At 41.9% G+C, this 20,692-nt stretch overlaps 3 protein-coding genes across 6 annotated transcripts in view; 2 read left to right on the top strand and 1 right to left on the bottom strand.

The window, feature by feature from the left end:
- Positions 1–6,657: 6,657 nt before the first annotated feature.
- On the bottom strand, positions 6,658–11,141 carry cmpk2 (cytidine monophosphate (UMP-CMP) kinase 2, mitochondrial). The gene is made up of 5 exons (XM_020590876.1): positions 10,311–11,141; positions 9,920–10,034; positions 9,326–9,527; positions 8,861–9,094; positions 6,658–7,839 (listed from the first exon to the last, which is right to left on the bottom strand). The coding sequence occupies exons 1-5, from the start codon at positions 10,905–10,907 to the stop codon at positions 7,719–7,721; spliced, it is 1,269 nt and encodes a 422-aa protein (XP_020446532.1). The 5' UTR covers positions 10,908–11,141; the 3' UTR covers positions 6,658–7,718.
- Positions 11,142–11,503: 362 nt separating this feature from the next.
- On the top strand, positions 11,504–14,070 carry rsad2 (radical S-adenosyl methionine domain containing 2). Its single transcript, XM_020590877.1, has 6 exons — positions 11,504–11,876; positions 11,970–12,131; positions 12,269–12,498; positions 12,579–12,728; positions 13,074–13,106; positions 13,328–14,070. Exons 1-6 carry the CDS (start codon positions 11,555–11,557, stop codon positions 13,490–13,492), a joined length of 1,062 nt encoding a protein of 353 aa, XP_020446533.1. The 5' UTR covers positions 11,504–11,554; the 3' UTR covers positions 13,493–14,070.
- Positions 14,071–14,151: 81 nt separating this feature from the next.
- Positions 14,152–20,692, top strand: part of rnf144aa (ring finger protein 144aa) — a 31,106-nt gene continuing 24,565 nt past the window's right edge. Inside the window, exons 1-2 of one of the 4 annotated variants that reach the window (XM_020590881.1) lie at positions 14,512–14,600; positions 14,802–15,020. Coding sequence is in view for 2 of the 4 variants with exons in the window: in XM_020590878.1 (XP_020446534.1) it covers positions 14,536–14,600 (65 nt within the window). In the remaining 2 variants the exon portion in view is untranslated. Of the gene's footprint in view, positions 15,021–15,044; positions 15,231–20,692 lie in introns of those variants that run through there. The other 3 variants (XM_020590878.1, XM_020590880.1, XM_020590879.1) reach the window with 3 other exon arrangements.

The following is a 20,692-nucleotide window of genomic DNA, read 5'->3' as shown; positions in this document are numbered from 1 at the left end:
TTGTTGTGTCTTGTTGCTTTTCTTCTTTTGTCTCTCCTCTATCCACTCACCCCAACCGGTCGAGGCAGAAGGCCGCCCACCAAGAGCCGGGGTCTGTCGGAGGTTTCTTCCGTTAAAGGGAGTTTTTCCTCCCCACTGTCGCCAAGTGCTTGCTCAAGGGGGATTTGTTGGGTTTTCCCTATGTAATAATATTGATAACCTAGACCTTACTTTGTAAAGTGTCCTGAGATGACTTTTGTTGTGATTTGGCGCTATACAAATAAAATTTGATTTGATTTGATTTGACAACTGCCACCACACTGTACATATCATATACGAACAAAGATCTAAACCAAACAGAAGTAACTTTCTTGTTAAACTGCAAAACCAAGGATTCAGTAGGTATAGTACAAATACCTCTGAGACACTAGAATTTGCAAAACAAATCCCAGCTCTCCTGACTAAATATTTCACTCCTGCAAGTGCTTTTACATGTGCATGTGGAGTCGGGGGCACAGCGTACATGCAAATCCATAGGATTTTGTCTTTAGGCAAGATCTGCATGGTTTTAAATGAGCGTACCCCTCTCCAGGCCCCCTGAAAACATTTCAGAAAATGATTTTTTAAAGACAACAGCAAGTCATTAAAATGAAAGATCATTTTAAATTCGCTGTTTATCCTTCTCCATGGAATGATTTAAATTAGGTAGAGAAGTGAATACCTTCAAGGGCAATTCTATGTGTGTATGTGTGTTTATCTGACTGTGTGCCCCTCTATAAAGTGTGTTAATGATGCATCAGTCAGAAACTCCGGCACAACTTGACAGCATAGTGCGTTTTGGATTGTGTGCCCTGTTCTCACTACATATTACCATTACTGCTACTAACTACTGTATCCTATAGAGTACATACAAATGGGCTGTATGTAATACAGAATTTATTGCATGCACAAGCCTACTAGAAACATGTTAGACATGTTTACTGTGGGTAAGAAATCCCTGTTGTTTAGTTAATACGAATAGGCTCATTTTATTATTTATTAACCACATTGTTAGGTTTTAATATAGTTTCTAGTACTGGCATTTTCATGTTTGTAAAAAGAAATGTTGTCCACAACAAATGGTATAGTATTGTGGTTTACTTTCTTTTTGTAGGTGTGGATGATATCTTGGGCGTAGTAATGATTTTTCACAGCTAAATCATAAATTGAGCTCTGCTGCTTAATATATAATGGATGAATGGAAGACAGCTGGAAGAAGAGTAATACCTCAAATATTAAAGAGCTTCAACAATTTTGATGTCTGCATAAGCAGTCAGTGACAGTTGTTTCCTCCATACAGCACCTCTAACAACACAACTTCTTGGAGGTGCTCAATACCCACTGCAGTCAGATAAAAACAGTCTACCCTAACTCAAAACATGATGCTGCATCCAATAGGCAGGATTAATCATCTCCTCGCTGCAGAGCTGTAGCGGGCTGCTCCATCTTGGCCCCAAGGAGACATCAAACGCACTCTCCCTGCCCACCTGCCTACCGTTTTCCCCGGAGAGAGAAAGATGGTTTAGAGAGTGGAGACTGGCCTCTGGTAGTGCAACTCTCTGTGGAGTCCATATTGATTACACCTGCTACCCACTGCTAGCTGCTGGGGCTGTGTTCTCTGACAGCTGGCAGCACAGGGCGAGATGGATAACTGCTCTAGCCAGGTTCTAGCCAGCTACACGATCACTTGGCTCTGCAGATGGTGTTTGGAAGCAAAGACGTTTTTCTATTTTTTCTTCTTTCTTTTTTCTTTTGTTCCTGCAGTTTTTAGAGCAGTTTACTTGTGTAAAACTGTTCATGTTGTTTTCAGAAAGGGAGGTCTCATAGCTCTTCTGTCACGGCACCTTGCACCACATTAAGACCTGAGGAACTGACTGGCTGCAAATTAAGATACACATTAGAAGACAGTGAACACTGGAAGCATCAGATGGTAGTTCGTTTACATTAATGCCCATTCTTCATATTGTATTCAAAGCATGGTTGACCAGAGGCCTGACTATTAAAATGTTCTTATCAGAGGTGGACAGCACTGGAAGTGATTAAAAATGAGTAGGTCTAAGACTCATGAAAACATTTCTACCCTTATATCAGTCCCTGGGGACTGTTGACTAAAGTCTTTTTGGAAGGCAGAGGAGTGACTTGTGGGAAGAGTTGACAGTTGAGAGGTAAAGCCAGTTTGAATCCTTTTCCCCTGTTAGCGTGCAGTCGCTCCTGCAGGCTGCTGGGTATATGGTGTTTATTATGGAGATGAGTGGCTATAAACTCAATATTTTCCAAGGTGCAAGTGAGAAGAATGTAGAGCAGGCACCTCAGCTCACACAGGAGAGACACAGAGTGAGCAAGCTAAATGGATGTAGAGGGATTCAGATGGCTTAGTCAGGATAAGGAACTGGGATCTAGTGGTATGTTTCTCTCATTTGTGTCTCTTTCTGCTTCCGTCCTCTTTGCCTCTCTCTCTCTCTTTCTGTCTTTATATCACTATCTGTTTTCACACCCCAAAGGCCTTATTTACAACCTTTTACTCCTCACACTGCAATCTGTGACAGCGGCAGTGAGTGACAGGAATTGAAACGTAAGCCTCACCAAATCCCAGGTCATCTGGTTTTAGAAAAAGCAGTCATGAATGCACACTACACACTCAACTTAAAAAAAGCATTTGGTACACTGAATTAACAGCATTAGGTTAACTTGTGGTGCATTTTTGCAGAGTTGTCCCAGTGATGCTGAGCAAATGTTTGCTCTCCTAACTGACACATATAGACCAGTGACTCTCTTGATACCGTTACAAGAATCAAGGATGAAGGTGCTCTACTTAGTGCTGAATATCTTCCTTAGAATATCTTAGAGCTTAGTCTGGTTTGACCTAGCTAGCATTTCTGTGGTAGGTACCACAAAAAAAAAAACAGACCTCAGTTTCTCATGTTTTGAGAGCCATTTGCCCGTCAAACAAGTAGCCTCTCAGCTGTATGCCGATGCCTGCTGAAGGAGGAGACATGCCTTAACATTAATGGAACTGAAACAAAAATAAACCATTTTCAAGTATAGAAACAGATGCACATACTCAGCTGTGTAAAACTTGGCACTATCGCCTTTGATTTATTCCTCTGGGGGAAGAACGACTGCATTTGCGTATTTGCAAGGCAAAAAAAAAAAAAAAACATGGCGCAGAAGGAATATTCCAAGTTCACCACTGGAAATCAATTTATTTGAGAGGGCAGCCAGGCTAAAAATAGGGAAGCCCCAAACAATAGCATTGGAATTAATTGCCCAGATTTTGTGAGAAGGCAAGAAGACTCCAGAGAGCCAAAGTTTATTCTCTGTCTTGTTTTCATGTGTGCGCTATGGAAACATTAGTCCTGGTTGTGTTATTTAGTTTTTGGCATATTTCTGCTTGTCTGCAGCTGTCAAAACATAACTGAATCTCAATCATTTTCTTTCCTGATATGATTTACAACTCGTCAACGCTACTGCCAGCTGCCTTATTTGACAGGATATGGTGATTTATCAAAAGATCCCAACTGTAAATAGACAATAACTGTTTTGTCACACTCCACTGAGTCCTAACTGGGTTTTCAGGGAGTGTGTTACGGTGTGCTGTAGGGGCCTTGTGGGGGCTGATGTGCCGTTTTTAATGAGATCTCACAGCGGTGTTTAAATATTTAACCGTTCCTGGTGAAACCTCCCCAACAGCCGCCAGGCAAAGCTGGTGAGTTTTCATGCAATCATCACAGACTATACAACGCCTATCCCCTGAAAACATCAGAAAATAGGCACAACCTGAATATATAATGGCGTTCTGAATACACAGCCTGCTGTGCCTAATACCCTCACCTATCAACAGAGGTGCTGTCTTTGCCCCTTGCAAGTAAGTATTCAGACACCATGACAAAGGGTGAGCATGATGATGAGAAGCTGATGAATTATACATCTGTTTTTTGATGGGATATTTTCTAAACTTTTTTTTTTTCTTCTTCACATGACAAAGTAATTCCTCCATCTCTGCCTCGCTGTTGCCTTTTCCACCTCATTTTGGGCTTTGCTGTCTGTTTTCAAGAAACATTTCACCACTGATCAGTTTAGCTCCTGCACCCTTCCTATTTTTACAACCTGCCACCCCTCATTCTGATGCTGGGGTGTTTGCCACCACCTGCTGGGTTCAGAGGGATGTGGTAGGGATGTGTATGCATGTGGCGTGTTTATGTGGGCAACTACAGGAACGTGTGCCAGGGGGACAAATGCTACAGGAGATCAGTTTGACAAAGTTTTGGCAGGAAGCGTGGATCAGAGAAGCAGGAGCAGATGATTATGTGCTTTAATTTAGTCTGCTGGATTTTTTTTTTAAATACCAATCATATATTTAGTATGCATTAAGGGATTTTAAAAAAGCCACCAAGAACAAACCACACTGAAAAGAAAAAGGGAAAAAATAAATAGGCAAAACAATTAAAGTATCACTTTTTTGCAAAAAAGACAGTTATGTTATTTTTGTTGAGAATAAAAGGATAACTCGATGCTATTTGTCATCATTTGCAAAGTTTTCTACATTTTTCTTAATCCCACTCTTCACGTTGACTAAGAAGATTCCACCCACCTTCAAAGTTTAAATTCTGGCCTTTAGTTTTTTACTTGAAAGCTTTTCTAGAAAACACCAGATCATTTTAAAACATTCTATATTTAAGTGTTGTCTATTTATACTTTTAAATATAAAGTACTTTCCCATCATAATAACAATATTGTTCAGAATTTGTCCAGTTGTCAGTTTTGTCCTCTTTCTTACAAAGTCTACACACTCCACACTGCTTATTACCCCATTTTTCAAGCATTTCCCCAATGGCTAAGCATCTGTAAATAAGTTTTATTTGGAAAAAACTCAATATTTTAACTTAGTCTTGTTTTTAAGTCTTTAACGTATGAGGTTGGCTAAACAAGTTATTTTAATCTTAAGTGCCCTTAGAAACATACTTTGAATTTGATTCGATGTGATGCCTTTACAGACAACCTCTGCTACTCTACAGTAGCAGTTACTGAGGAATTTGAGGATGGTGAATATTTAAGAAGGACCTCAGTTGGTATTTAGGAGTAGACTGGGGAATGCTCTATTTGGTTGTGAGGATAGTATTTGAGAAATGCACTGCACCTGCCAGCTGGAGTAATCTACAGGGACTTCAGCTCACAGATGATAACATCAGCAGCATCTCCCCTCACTCTTGTCTGCACCCCTCCCTCCAATCCTCCCCTCCAATTCCAGTCTACCCCTGGGCTCCTTTCCCCTCTTTTATATCCCTCTTTCCCCCATCGCAGACAGCCCATCTCTGCCTGTAGTCAGCTCACCCAAAAATCCACCATCATATCCAGTCACTGCTCAGAGGCTCCACTGATTGAAAAGAGCATTATTATTCCCTGCTAACCTACCCAGTCACTGTAGAAAATGTTGTTTATTTGACAAGAGATGTATATAGACATTGCTGTAGGGTCTTTGGCACACTTGGTGCCAAATCATATGCATGACTCCTCTTGCCATGCCGCTTCATGTGGCTGCCAAGTGAGGCCCACTGGGGTCTTTGCCAGGGGATGCAGACTACTGTTCAATGTTCAAACAGTCCCCCCCATACGCACACACACACACACACACACACACACGAAAACACCTTGTGCTTCCTTGATGCCCTCTCTCCCTCCCCCAACCTGTACCAGCCCTATGCCCTCCTATCCCCCTCCCACCCCCACACCCCCAGTCTCCATACCAGTCTCATTATTAATGATCTGAGGGACAGCTTTCATTTGATCTATTACTTAGGATGGGATGGCGGCTGCTGTGCTGCTGCATCCCTGCTGGATCTTTAATTATTTCATGGAGGGCTTTCCTCGTCTCCACTGCTCCTTCTCTGTTGTGCAGATGAAATATTGAAGTTGAGGAGTGTAGTGCAAAGTGGCCCCATGCAGGGTGAGGTGTATTGTGTGTGTGTGTGTGTGTGTGTGTGTGTGTGTGTGTGTGTGTGTGTGTGTGTGTGTGTGTGTGTGCTCGTCTGCTACTGCCCATGCAGTGTAAGTGTATGGTATTTTTGGGTGTATGGACATGTGTCTATAACTCCTCCTGCAGCTCTCAGATTTGAGTTTTTCTTTATATGTGGCTGGGACTTTTATCTTGTAACTTCAGTAGTGAGATCACAGACTGGAAGGAGAAGGTATTAGTTTTTAATTTTTTTCCTCAAACCCCAGTTCAGCTTTGAAACACTGGCATTCAGTGTGTGAATGACTGAGTTGTTGTTGTTGTTAAGACCACTGAGTGTACCCTGGCCATCTGACAAAAACAACTAAAAAAGTCCCTCATGTCTCAAAAAGGAAAAACACTATTAACAAATGCCAAGAGAATTATTTCAGCGCATGTGTAATGTACTGTGGGCCATTAATGTCATATTACAGTAATGCTGAGGGGCAGTAATGGCATGAAATCACCATATTCTTGTCGCCAAGAATAACAAGCATAACAACATCTGACATGGAAATATGGCTGACACCATGGGCGCACACAACTTTATATTCAGGTGTGATGTATGGTGCAATGCCTAATTGCTTTGCTCTCCTGCTTCATAAATTTTGGACTCTCTTGAGACAGAGGCTACTGCGTTAATGGCAATCAAAATTCCACACAGGTCCAAGCTTTATTCATTTTGTGTCATATAGCACATCCGTAGCATCACTGTGCAGCTGAGAACTTATGAATTCAGTAAACTGACCTCAGATACTTAGCTCATGTGGGGATCTGTGCTCCATAAATATAATGACACCTTATGGGTTTATGTGATTGCATGTGATGGCAGGTCTTTTATCCCCAGCACCTTTCCACTCAGTAAAACATTGCATTTCTGTAATTGGTAGTAGGAGTAATCCATGCACTTATGAAGGGGAGCACTGGACTGACATTGATATACAGTGCTCCATTAATTGCCATATGAATAGGGTCTGCAGTGGTTGGTGCTCTGCTGATGCATCACAGTAAAAAAAGATGGGTTACTCTGTCTTCTCCAGCCTGTAGCTTTGCCAAGCTCATAATTACTAAAATCCCCAATTAATCTTCACATCACATAGACCAAATATACACTTCATCCATATATAAATGAGTTACTGTATGCTTATATAGTACATAAATATGCTTGCTTGTGTTTAGATACATTAGTGTGTGCTTGTGAATACCTGTAAAAACAGCGATATACATTGTAGTTTCTTTAAAGTTTGCACTTTTGTAGGACTATAGTACATTTCCAGATGTTTCCTGTTCATGCACACAAGTGAAATATTGCTTGATTGGTGGTTACATAAATGTTTCTACCCATTTCTCTAGTGTCAATTCACATACAAGTGGTTGTCGATAAGTGCAGCTACTCTGTGTCTCAGGACTACACAGTCTGAGAGGTCACAACAGCAGTTAAATGCACACTTCTTCTTGACAATACTAATCATGAATATGTGTGTGTGTGTGTGTGCGCATGAATATGTATTTCTCATTGTAGCATGCAGCTCTGACCCTTGGCCATTCAACCTTTACTCGTTCTGCATAGAATCTCTTCCTCACACTCCAGTCTGGCCCTCGTTCCTTCCTCCTGCTGTCACATTCACAACACCTTACTGGCACCTAGTGGTAAAAGGGGGTACTGCATCCACTTGATGCCTGGCTGCCAGCAGGGGAGATGGAGGACTGTTTACAAGTGGCATTTGCCCCTAATTAAAAGCAGCACTTGTTGGAGCACTTGGTCTGCAGAAGGACTAGCATCCACAGTGACACAAGCTGGACCACTGATCCTCTGGTAAGCCTCCTCCACTCTGCAGAGACACACAAACACATTGGTCAACAAATAGAAAACATGCATATAGACATAGCAAATAATACTTTATATTACATTGCTTAATCTGTTTTCAGGGTGAGTTTGAGCATTTTAACAGCTCTCATTTTTGGCAAACAATGAGGACAGCGATAAAAACGCACATCTGAGAATGAGAAACAACACAGATGGTGCACGGAGCAGCCATTTCCTGAGACAAATGAAGAGTAGTTCTTGTGGAAATGATCGACCAAGTCTGCAGAATCTCCCACTCTCTCAACCACAGACTGTCATTTTCCTTCATTTAACAGTTCTGCTGGCCCAACATCTGGACGCCCCATGTGGAAAGGTCATTACCCCAGGATGGAGGATGAATTGGCATGCCCGAGTAGTTTGGTGGATCAGACTACACCATTATTATAAAAAACTATAGTTGCGCAACAATATCTGTCTATAGTACCAAACAGACATATTTATTTTTGTTTGTGGATTTGGGATCACCCAAACATTTACAAACAGAAAATGTCCATCTTAAATAATTTAGGCCTTCAGTCAAAACTGTATTTTTCCTAAAATATGTGGAAAGTTTGGATGAAATACCAGTTTTTAGTGTAGTTAAACTTGATTCTGTATTTTTCTCATAAAACAACTCTATGATGAACCTTACAATTAAAGACATTTCTTGAAACGAGATTATTTATACTGTAAACAATTAAATGAACTCAACCACTGACTGTTTCTAAACTTGCTTCCAGAACAGTAAATAGACTGTTTGTGCTAAAAGGGCAATGTCTATTAATTAATTAGTTAATGGCCAGAAAATGATAACAAGCTCAGGTTTCTGAAAAATCACCATGAGCACTTTTAACCATTTGTTAAATTAATTATTGATCAACTGAATAATTGCTAATAAAAATAATCACTAGTTGCAGTCCCACTCAGTATTTTAAATGCCAAATCATAAACTTTAAGTTGTGTGTATCCAAATGATATATTATCCACATATAATCGAACTATCTCACCTGAGTCTGAAAAGCCGGTTGTGGTCCAACTCTTGCTCCTCCACAGTTTTTCCTTGACCTCTGTTCATCAGCCTCCTCTTCCTCTCCTCAGGGTCCAGAGTGAGTAAGACCACCAGGTTGGGCTGGAGCAGGTCACTGGGCCAGTTGTATACTTCCGAACCCACAGCTGGAAGGTTGCACGGTGGGCCGCTCACTGCTGTGGCGATGGCGTATGCTGCTGTGCTGTGCCAGAATCTGGAGATAGATAATGGATGGTGGACCGAAAGGTGATTGATGCATGGATGGATGATCAGATGACTACCCTCATACAGCAGGTAGACTAAGAGATGAATATTGAATTACAGGTCTAGATCCCTTTGGAAGGAGTTTTACTGCCCCCTCTATCCTCCACTACATTTTACAAGAAAAAAAAGGTGACAACACAGGCAAACTTTACTCCACCAGCACCGCGTCAGCTGTCTTTACCTGTCAACGATGACAGGTGTCTTCATGGCCTCCTGGCCTATTTGTTCTGCTGTGATGTAGTTCCCCAGAGCATAGAAGGCCCTGCGGATAAGGGGTGGCTCCTTATCAAAGCGGGCCCTCCAGGGGTACAGGCACTGGGGAGGGCAAGGCACTAGAACGGCTCTCAGAATATCCCTCAGAGATTTGGTCAGAGTGGTCTTACCTGTGATGAGAAGAGACAGACCTCACCAGAAAAGAAGAGACAAAAAGACTGGGCGTATTTTCAGAGCACAAACGGTTGAATGTCTTTTTTTTTTTTTTTTTCCTTAAACCTTATAAGGGACTCACATGACACTTGAAAAGTTGACCTAAATCTCTCATCCTACATACATGGTTGAGTTTTCAGGAGGTTTGCAAAGAGTATTAGATGAGTGATCTATTAAATAAACCATTCTCACAGTGATGTAATATTTGTGAGGTCATGATACACAATATTCCATCAGACGAATCTCACTGGAGGATAATGACTTTAGCGGAGAGCAAGCAGCCATCGCTTTAGCGAGACATCTACACATCAGAACTGATCACATGTATTTATGAGATAATGGCATTAACCTGTGGCATCCAGGCCCTCTATGACAATAACAGGGAAGTCTGGTTTGCTTCTGGCCTGCGCTCGGCTGGGCAGCAGCTCCAGTATAGATGTCGCCTCTGGGATGATGTCACCACACTGCAGAACAGACAAGATTAGTTTGCTGCTGTGAGAGGACGCAGGAGAGAGTCATAGACTGTGGTGCACATATAGGCACACCCTACTGTGGGCCATCTGGCAAAGAGATAAACGGATGAGGCAAATGTTTGGGGCAACTTGGTATTCACTGCTATAACTAACTCTACCACATGAGGGCGCCAGTTAGCCATATTTTTTCAAAATAAGCAGTATTTCAGCACTGTTTATATTAACTGTAAAACAGGTCTCTCATATTGTATGAGACTATATAAGAACCTTTTTTAGAACATCACAGGCTTCCTCCAAACTGTAGAAAACATCAGAGTTGATGATGTTGAGAGTAGCTGGATGATATTCTGGCGCCTCTGAGGGCACCACGTAGTATTCCTTTGACTTTTCCATCACCTGGCTCCCTGTATGTGGCCAGAGATGCTGAGTCCACAGTTGACAGTTATCACCTCTTAGGTACGAACACACAAACACTGGATCACGCTGTATTAAATCTCGCAAAACTCGCTCTATCGGGGAGGAACTGTCTGAATTGTCTTTTAAGAAATAGCCCTTGATGAGAGAATCCTTGACGTTTGGCAGAAATGAGGACATGGGGGATAAATCACACTCTGGTGGCAAGTCCCGTAACAATTTGTCTTTCAGCTCCGCGTAAAACATGGCTCTTCTGATTCTGTCGCTGCTGCAGACGAAGAGAGAGTAACATCTGTAATATTCCTGTACTCTTTGGAACACCGGAGGCACTTCTTCTCCCCGGTGCTTTTCTTGGATTGCAAAATAGAAGGGCGCTCCATCCAGCTCCACTGAAAAAACACGAGATGGCCACTGGGGAAGGAGAGACATTGCGCGCCGCGCCATAGCCATAACCTGTTGACAGTAAGTCGAAACGCGCCGATCCGTATCTGGATACCAGCTGAGAGCGGTTACTTAAGCTGTTGGGAAAACGAAAGTAACAGCGCCAAACAGGGAAAACGAAACTTACGTGCACCGCCAAGTTACAGCTGATGCTTTATTGATTGATTGAATTGATTTAACATGAACCTAAGCCTTGACTCCAAGTTGTTTTTACAGACATTTAGTGGTTGAACGTGAATAATTACATTTACCTAAGTAGCTGCTGTACTTGGGTACAGTTTCATTTCATGCTTAATCTAATTTTAGTAATGTAATGTACGCGCGCGTGCACTCTCCTGAGTCGAACAGAAAGTGGACCCGAGCTATGATCAGTCGGGACAAATACGCGAAGGCATCAGGAGTAACATCATCGTTATCATGGGGTGTGGCACTTGCAATTTATCTGTGTCATTCCACCTGATGTGTTGCATTTTATCACAATGTCCCTACCTCTGTTTATCACCTCCCTGCAACTCCCATGTGTTTCACTTTTTGTAAACAGAAAGTCAAGCCGCTCAGCTGACGGGTCCTCCTCTTAAAGGTGTGCCCTGTGTCCGCCTATATAAGATGTGTGCACATAAACGGTGTGAACAGACTATAGTGTGGTCGGTTTAAAGATGCTTTTCTCCTCTATGGCGTCTCTGAAGAGTCAGCTGCAGCTCTTCATCAGCACCCTGTGCTGCATTATTACCAGCCTCTTTTCAAAAATGTGTTACTGGAAAGCAGGAGCCTGTAAGGGAATCCAGGCACCTGTTTCAACTCATGACCGAGAGCTGGACGAAGGGAAAATCCAAAATACAACAACTCCAACAAGTGTCAACTATCATTTTACACGCAAGTGTAATTATAAATGTGGATTTTGTTTCCACACTGCAATTACATCCTTTGTCCTGCCTCTAGAGGAAGCCAAGAGGGGCCTCAAACTTCTGAAGGAATCCGGTAAATATATCAGATTGTATCATATGTTCTTTTATATTGTATCAAAGATTTTGTACACTGTTGATTTTATGTTTTTTTTTTTATTATTATTAGGCATGGAAAAGATCAACTTTTCTGGAGGAGAGCCTTTCTTGCATGACAAAGGAGAGTTTCTGGGGAAATTAGTTCAGTACTGTAAACTGGACCTGCAGCTCCCCAGTGTAAGCATCGTAAGCAACGGGAGCATGATCAAGGAAAAATGGTTCCTAAAATATGGTAAGAGACTAATCCAATCAACTTCAACTTTTTCAGACAGATTCCTTATTGCATTCATAAGTTACCTTCTAACTTCATAGGACTAACATTAATTTTATGCAGAATATTCAAAATGATGCTCTCTCTCCCTCCTTCAGGTGACTATCTGGACATCTTGGCCATCTCTTGTGACAGTTTTGATGAAGCAACCAACCGGCTGATTGGCAGAGTGCAGGGCAGGAAGAGCCACATCGACAACCTCTACATGATCCGGAAGTGGTGCCAGCAGTATAAAGTGGCATTCAAAATCAACTCAGTCATCAATACCTTCAACATTGACGAAGACATGACGGAGCACATCAGAGACCTTAACCCAGTCCGCTGGAAGGTAACAATAGGGAGAAAGGGTCGGTTTGTTTGTTTGTGTGTATCCTCCTGCTCCTCACTGCCTCTGCTTTCTGTGTTAAGGTTTTCCAGTGCCTGTTGATTGATGGGGAGAATGCTGGAGAGACAGCCCTGAGAGAGGCTGAGAGGTTCGTCGTTAGCGACCAACAGTTTCAGGAGTTTCTGGATAGACACAGCAGCACCTCCTGTCTTGTTCCGGAGTCCAACGAGAAGGTATGGCATTGTAAATGGTGGCAGCAGCTATACAGACATTGAAATGCACAGAGAAACTTCATTACTGTCTCATAAGTGGAGTGTCCAGGATATTGGCACTCAGCCGACTCATTAAGGTCCAGGTTCTCAAGGAACTGAAACAAGTGTGTGAACATACAATCACTGTACTGTCTGCCAGGACCCAAACAAAATGTACAGAGGCAGACACTAGTTCACCCAGCCCTCTGTCGGTAGTAATACTGTCAAAATATATCTTCTGTTTGGAGTGGACCAACATGTTGGCAGCTTGGTTGTTGGAACTACCAGAGACAAAATTTGAATCTGTCTTGTTCCTTGTCTTCACAGATGAGGAACTCCTACCTAATCCTGGACGAATATGTAAGTGCTCTACATCGTCTACGGACTAAACACACTCCTCTTAAGATAGCTACTGTTGCAGGCCACATCATCTTTAATTTAACTGTTGGTGTGACTCTTCCATTTTGCTAAGAGTTAGTTTATACTTGTGTTTAAAATATAAAAGCATTTCCCTCGAAGTTACAGGTCATTCAATGAACGGAATACACAGGTATTCTGACTCATCTTGATTCACTTTTCAGATGCGTTTCTTGGACTGTCGAGAAGGAAGAAAGGACCCGTCCAAGTCCATCCTTGATGTCGGTGTGAAGGAAGCCATTTGCTTCAGTGGCTTTGATGAGAAGATGTTTCTGAAGAGAGGAGGGAAATATGTGTGGAGCAAAGCTGACATGAAGTTAGACTGGTGAAGTGTGACCGTACTGATCATTTGTGCAGTTTGTATGTTTTTATTTATGTTTGTTACTTTTAAAACTTAACGCATTGCTTATTGAAAAACATTAGCTTCAACATATGATTATATTATTAAAGATAGGCATGGTTGCTTATTTGTGCTTCATAAAATATTTTAGATTAAAAACTTTTCATTTTATTTCATATTGTTGCTGTTTGCACCCTAAATGATCAGAAAACATAGTTATGGGTCTATTTTACATCATAAACATTTTATAAGCTGGTCTAATGGCCATGACATTTGATAAATAGCTATATACCAATGTGAAAATACAGTATTTGTCACAATCGCTTGATTAAAATGTATTTATATTTTTTTAAATGAAGCATTAACTTCCTATGGCATTCCACTACAGTGGAGCACTGGTATTCTTGCACTCTACCTTTCATTGGAAAATGAGAATTTATATGTGAATTGTAATCGTGAATCGTTGTATTTGTCTTAATATTGCCAGTGTACTGTATGAACACCTTCTGACATTGTTGTTTTGTGTCATAATGTTGTCTATAAACCAAGTAAACAAAAGAAACAAGCTCAAAACACTGTCATTTGAGGGATTACGCCACATTTAACTGAGGTTTCTCTTGAGAGTCCTGCAACTGAGACACTGAGTTTCGTTTTGCGAACTGAATAATTTTGCTGGGCGTTACTTGCACAGGTGCTTAGATATTGGCATGTGAGATTTCTGCATCCATGCCAACACAGCAGAGGGAGAAAATGAATCATCGTATGTTTTGGTAAAAAAAAAATCTACAGAGAATCTTTGGGAACAAACTAATAACGTAATATTTTAATTGTGACTCTGCAAGGCTTGACTCAACTAGACGGTTGAAGTGAAAATATCCTGAATGTTTAAGGAAATTTGAAGCGACCCTTAGAAAGAGGCGATGTCAGCCTTCTGCCAGCAGGGGGCGGTGTCCTGTGTGAAAAGGTGCTAGGTGCTGCGCTCTCCTCCGAGCGGCAGCATAGGGCAGCACACGGGAAGGCTGTCTCACACAAATGGCGTTCCTCCGGTGCCAAGCAGCCGATTTCCTACCAAGCACGGCAACAGGAGCGGTGGAGAGGTAAACACACCGCTGCTTTTCTCAGCGTGCGTGTAGCAGAGCTGACGGCTGGACGCTGCGCACTAACCGAGAGTAGACCGCTGTTCCGGTGCACTAACACCCCCACCGTCTAACACAACAGACAGCAGAGTGTCAGCTGCAGCTTGTGCTTTCCTCTGGTTTGTTTGTTTATCCGCTGTGCTGTTTGTTTTCCGCCGATAGTTGCTGGTGTTTCACCAAATCTCAGGCGCTGCAGGAGACGGTAGCAGGTCAAATGTTTCCACCTCGACGTCGGACATGGACATCACCCCTCTAGAGGTCTCCTCCTACTCGCCATACGCCTGACCTGCTGGCCATCTCTCCGTTAATCTGGTCCAGGAGATCATCTTTCTGCCTTACCCGAGGTTACACCATCAACTCGGCGTTATCTCAGAAAGAGAGGTATGGCTCAGTGCTTTCCCTCCACGCAGCACAGCTCAAATCTGTCAGTCTGTTATAAACTGCAGTCTCATATTATCGCCATTTCCTCGGTTTTGCAGCAAGATAATCTGCGTTTGATTCGCAGACAGCTGACTGCTATTTATGTCAGCTGTGGCTTATTGTTTATTCACTTTTCTAAATGGCTGAATTCAGGATTACGCAAGGATTTCGGTATGTAATGTCTGTGTTTGTCTCTGAGGCTTGATCAGAGTTGCTGGAATTGTTTCCCCACAGCCTTAAATCAGATGTGTTTTCTATACAACAACCACAGAGGGGTGCATCTCAATTCAAGTCCTAACGTCCTCGGCGATGGCTCCACTGAGCTCTGAAAGGTCACTCGGTGCTCTGCTATTGCCATTTTAAGTAGCAGGTCGTCGTTCAGCTTAATAAACAGCTATGAAACCAGGCTACTAGACAAACGGAGCGTTCTTGTGGTCAGTGTTGGACAAGGCTCTGAGGTGTGGTTGGTACATGGAATTCATTTCTAAAGCCTTCCTTACCAGTCTCGTTGTCAGCGTCCTGTACAAACATGTCTGTTACATGTGAAATTTGGGAACATGCTGGTTCACTTCTACATGATGTGTTTAAGTGCCTGGTTTTGTCCCTCTGCCAGGTTTGTGAAATGCATTCAGCATATGGGGAAACATCCTGCCATAGCTTTTAAGAGCTTTCTCAATTTGTGCTCTTGATTTTCTCTGCAATTTCATGCTTCTGATCAAACAGCAGAAGCTACTATTATGTTGAAACACATGAACACTCATTTAGGGAGGGTCTTATATTTCAGGTGGATATTTTCAGATGTGCAGGCGATATAGTGATGGCCTTTTTCCATTCCTCCCAGCAAGAGTCCACTCCCAGTGGGGAAATAAACACATCAAGCCAGTGCTCGCAGCTAGATTTGTCTAAAACAGTAACACAGAAGTCAGCTAGTTCCCAGAGGAAAGTGGAGTGAGTCGATTTAAGAGTGAGAATGAGGCTGACTGTACATGGAAACACATACAGTAGGCACATAAGAAAGACGCTTTAGAGGCGAAGAGCTGTCTTGCTTCACACAGCACAGGCCTTCACAGTAAATGCTTAATGTTTATTTAAACTTCTCATGGGTCGGACCGACCCTGGCTTTGCTGCGTACTGAAAAATATTGCTGTTTTGTAAAAAGATCTCTGCTGAATATGTTATTGTGAGGGTGATGATAAGGCACTTTGGTAAACTTAACAGACATTGTGATTGCGCCAGAAAGTCAACAGTGGCAGGATGTGTGTTACATGGACTCAGCTTTGGGTTGGTCCTTTAAGCAAACTTTAAAAACAGTTTTGTAAAAACAGAGCACCTGACAAATTTCTAGCTTTATAGCTTGGTGATGGATCATAAGCACTATGCAATGAGGGTAGTGACTTCATTGTTGCTGTATATACTCCACATACTGTCTGGTCTTTGAATTGTAGGGAGTCATTTTACATTCTGGTGTAATCACAAAGATGTGTCTGGGAAATCAAAACAGGAAGTGTCTTCCCAAAGCGCTTTGGTTTTCCCAATCTGAAGAAGTCCGAGGCAGATTCCCAGATTGTGAGGAGGTTATCTGTCTGTGCAAGAGTTCCAACTCTGGTCAGACCAAACAACAGCACCTAAAGTGTTAAAGACATTAGTCGCCTTGACATGGAGTGAAGAAATGTGACGCCTATTTACTTTAACTACTCTTAACCACCCATTAAAATTCAGTTACTCTCAGGACCTCATTACATATAAACGTTTGTATAATGGTTTCAGTAAATTGAGGAGAGTTTGTAAGGGCCAGACAATGCTGATTAGATAACTGGGCTTTCTAAAGACACTACACTACTTCAGATACACATTATATTCCTGCAGTGCACTTGTGTTCTGACCTTTAGACATTTAACGAAGATGTCACCTTGGTGTAATCTGTCATGGGTTATAGTTGGTGTGTTCAGGTTGCTAAGGATTATGCAACAGCTTAAATGCCACTTCAGCAAGGTGTTGCTTTGCAGGTGTATGATGTGTGTTTGTGTGCGGGGCTGTGGGTTGATAGGAGAGCAGTGTACCCTCTAGACAGTCGGCAGTGCAGTCACTTAAGTTGTAAACAGCTCCTGAAAGCGATGTCCGTTTCTCGGCGGGGCTGGTGTCCACATGTTCTGTGCTTCTTCCAAATGGCTGCTTGAGCTCACTACTGTGTTTATCTTCCACTGTTTCCACTGTTATCGGACAGTGTTATTCAGACAGTGACGCTTCATGTGCCAAAATGTTTTTGAAATAGCTGTCACTGCAGTTCTGAGTCCCTTTTTTTTGGTGGTAGATTTCACTGGCTCCAGCAGAAAATGCACTAAATATAGATGGTGTAACATCATTATGTTGAGATATTTCCAGCATAGCTATTATGGAGTTTTTAACAGGAGTTAAAAATGTAACTTGCTAGAACAAGTTCACATTTTGGTGTCGATCCCACGCACTCACACTGCACAGGCTTCTTTCTAAAGTTACTAATTTGGAAAAAAAAGTCAGGGAGAAATATTTGGAGGCAGAAAGTGTAGTTGTTCCGCCCGCAGTGTACTCAAAGGACTATAGCCCAACGACGAATCAGGTTTCATGTTCATTAAAGGGGTACAACTCACACTCGCTGCTTGCCTGGGAATAAGCCAACCCTTTGCTCTTACTACTGTATGTCTGTTTCTAGCACTGATACTCTCCACCTCCACAATAAAACAGCAGAATACAACACGTTCAGACTCGTACTCTGCTGAGAGTCATTCTCTGAAATGCTGGAAATCACTGGCTGAAGTGCAGGAGAAGTAGATGAGTCAGGAGACTGGGAATGCCAGTAAAAAGCCAAAAGATGGTGTAAATTGGTGAACCTGTAGCCTCAAATCATTTTAATTTGAAATCCTTTTGATTTCCATCTTGTTGATCTGGTGACACACATCAAACACTCTTGGACCAGCTGTTTTGTCAGAAGTACAACAGAACTTGCAGACTCTGCCGCTGTCATGACGTACTACTGTATAGAAAAATCATTCCTTAATGTAAAAACTTTAAAAGGGTATCACAGGAGAAGTGCAGACCAAACAGAAGCAGTGAGTAAGTGCAGAATATATCATCGGTTTTGCCCTTTATAGCTTCTGGTTGTTGGACTTTAGTGTGCTGTGTCAGGGCTCCAGGAAGAATAATAACCTCTGTCAGGTTGTTTGAAAATAATAGTTTTATCCATAATTCTGATAACAATTCCCTCCCTTGCTTCTTCCTGTCTAATATCCCAGCCATAATCTATTACTTCCCAACTCTGACTGTGAATGGCTCAGTTATGGCAGATCTACCTACACTCTGGCTGACACATGTTCTTTAAAACTTGCAAAATGTGGAGCTTCACATGTTTGTACATATCAAGAGTTGTGTAGATCATAATATACAGACTAGGAATTCTTTAATGGGGCCAGCCAGCGACCAAACCCCACGCCCTTTACAACACCATGGTGAAAAGTTTAATGTTTTACCATTCTTTTGATCTGTAAAGTTACACATGGACATCTGCCTTTGGACCGTTTTTTCTCTGCACCGTTAGTAGGTTTACATCCTTTGGGTATCTGCAACAAACCTAGTAACAGGATATTGGTGCATTTCCTAAGGTTGTTTTTGCTTCCTCCTTCCCATTCTCCTATAGAGGGACTAAGAATTTGGATTTCATTTACAGAGCAGCAAAGAAGGGAGCTGAAGGACAAGTAAGAATTGTGGTGAGGTGTGTGTGACATGTGGAAGATGATGTCTTTGCAGTGGAGAAATTACAAGGAAGGCAGAGTGGTGTGACACTGACCCTTTTGTTTTGTCTGCATTGTCCTAACTCAGCAATTACTGAAATTGCTTGTGGATTGTTTAGCCCACTGCTGGTGAGAGTACCACTGTAACCCACAGCTTAGGCCCCGAGTGCCTCTCTGTTTCAATGGCCCTCTCTTCCTGTGACCATAAAAAACTCGCTTGTCCGGAGTGACCGCAGTCCTCACCATGCAGCACTTACGCTCATGAGTTCATTGGTAGCTGTGTAGTGTTCTCATTAAAATAAGTTCGGTGAAAAATGATGTTTAAGTGTTTTGATTGTGGTACAGTGTAGTCATTTTTAAACTAAGGTGAAATGGCACATACTGTGTTTTACTTATGTGTAAGCTTCTAGCAGAGCTTGCCATGACCTGCTCTCTTCCTCAATCCTCAGCATGTCTCGTAATAGTGAGTATTGCGCAGTGGCCAGTGTGTGTGTGTGTGTGTGTGTGTGCGTGCGCGCAAATGTATCTGGTAAAAATTCTGTAGTCTGAAATGATCTAGCAGAGTCTATACATTAAAAGTGAAGATATGCAAATGCTCTAAATGCTCAGCCTCTTCATGACTGTGTTGCAGTACTTGAGTCCAACTTGAGCCCCGATTTTCAAGACTTGTGACTCGACTTGGACTTGAGCACTGACTGCATTTGGACTTGGACACTGGAGGCGAGGACTCTGACTTGTTTTTTTGGTAATATGCCGTAATAATTTGGCAAAGATGGTGATATTAAACCCAGTTTGCCGACACTGTGCTGTAAAAACTTCACATTGTTCACTTCTGGCGCTACGTTCACACTGCAAGCCTTAGTGCTCTTATGATTTTTTTTTTTCTATATCTGATTTGTATTCTGTTGCCGTTCATGTTATCTTTCAGAATGTGGCCAAGATCAGACTGCAGTGTGAACTGAACATGGCTCTGATGTGACCGGCATGCGCAGAAGACCAACAAAACCTCACGCAGTGCACAGTTCACAGATGTAAACAAGGAAGTCGGTAGTATAGAGGTCAAGAATGTTTTTAAGGTGTTGTCTAATGGAAGTAGGCGAATATTGAAGGAAATTATGAACAGGAAAAGAATGAAGAGAAGGAGAGCGTATGGTGTCATTACAGCTTCCCATCAGTACATACTGTGATAAATGTCACTGAAGTGACTGTGAATAACATTCTGATCTTAAAGCACAATGCTGCAACAGTTTAATTTAGCAAAAGAATTACTAACAAGTAATGTTTGTGCAGCCAGTGTTTGCCTTCATGCCATACAACTCAATTCTTACGAAATTCAAATTAACAACACATGAAAGAGTAATACAGTTGTATTTGTATTTGCATTTGAACATTGTACAAACAGAAACAGTGCAATTAGTTTATTTGTCTCAACTTGTCAATCTGAGGAGCTGAGACAAAAAGCTGGGTAAACACACACGCCAGTAGTCTTGTTAACAAACCTCCCAAACAGGTTATCTAGTCAAATTAAGAACAGAAATTCAAATTACATTAGCGTTGGAACTAACAATTGGCAGGAACCAACAACAAGTATGACCCACGTACGGAATGAGGAAAGTGATTTGCTACAGAGCTTAATAGTTGATGAGGGATTGGATCTGGAACTGAACACAACTGGAGACACCGAACAACATTATCATGAACCGGACGATGATTTTGACCCTGAAAAAAACTTTTTTAGGAACTCTGAAAATAACTGCAAGTATTACACGGATGAGCAGTTTAACAGCAATGTTAAGACTGAAAACAAATTATCATTAATTCACTTTAATAGCAGAACTTTCAGAGTATAAAACATTATCTTAGTAGTCT

This window comes from Monopterus albus, unplaced genomic scaffold (genome assembly GCF_001952655.1).
Source record: "Monopterus albus unplaced genomic scaffold, M_albus_1.0 scaffold13.1, whole genome shotgun sequence".
In the NCBI taxonomy this organism is placed as follows: domain Eukaryota; kingdom Metazoa; phylum Chordata; class Actinopteri; order Synbranchiformes; family Synbranchidae; genus Monopterus; species Monopterus albus.
Note: the sequence above shows the minus strand (reverse complement) of the source record. Positions and strands in the feature narration are given on the sequence as shown.

Excerpts from the sequence above, each read along its gene's own strand:
- cmpk2 (XM_020590876.1), bottom strand. The coding sequence starts at position 10,907 with ATGGCTATGGCGCGGCGCGCAATGTCTCTCCTTCCCCAGTGGCCATCT. Across the intron at positions 10,035-10,310 it reads CCTGTGATGTTCTAAAAAAG|TGTGGTGACATCATCCCAGA; the intron begins GTTCTTATATAG and ends TCTGTTCTGCAG. Across the intron at positions 9,528-9,919 it reads AGAGGGCCTGGATGCCACAG|GTAAGACCACTCTGACCAAA; the intron begins GTTAATGCCATT and ends TTCTCATCACAG.
- rsad2 (XM_020590877.1), top strand. The coding sequence starts at position 11,555 with ATGCTTTTCTCCTCTATGGCGTCTCTGAAGAGTCAGCTGCAGCTCTTC. Across the intron at positions 11,877-11,969 it reads CAAACTTCTGAAGGAATCCG|GCATGGAAAAGATCAACTTT; the intron begins GTAAATATATCA and ends TATTATTATTAG. Across the intron at positions 12,499-12,578 it reads TTAACCCAGTCCGCTGGAAG|GTTTTCCAGTGCCTGTTGAT; the intron begins GTAACAATAGGG and ends TTCTGTGTTAAG.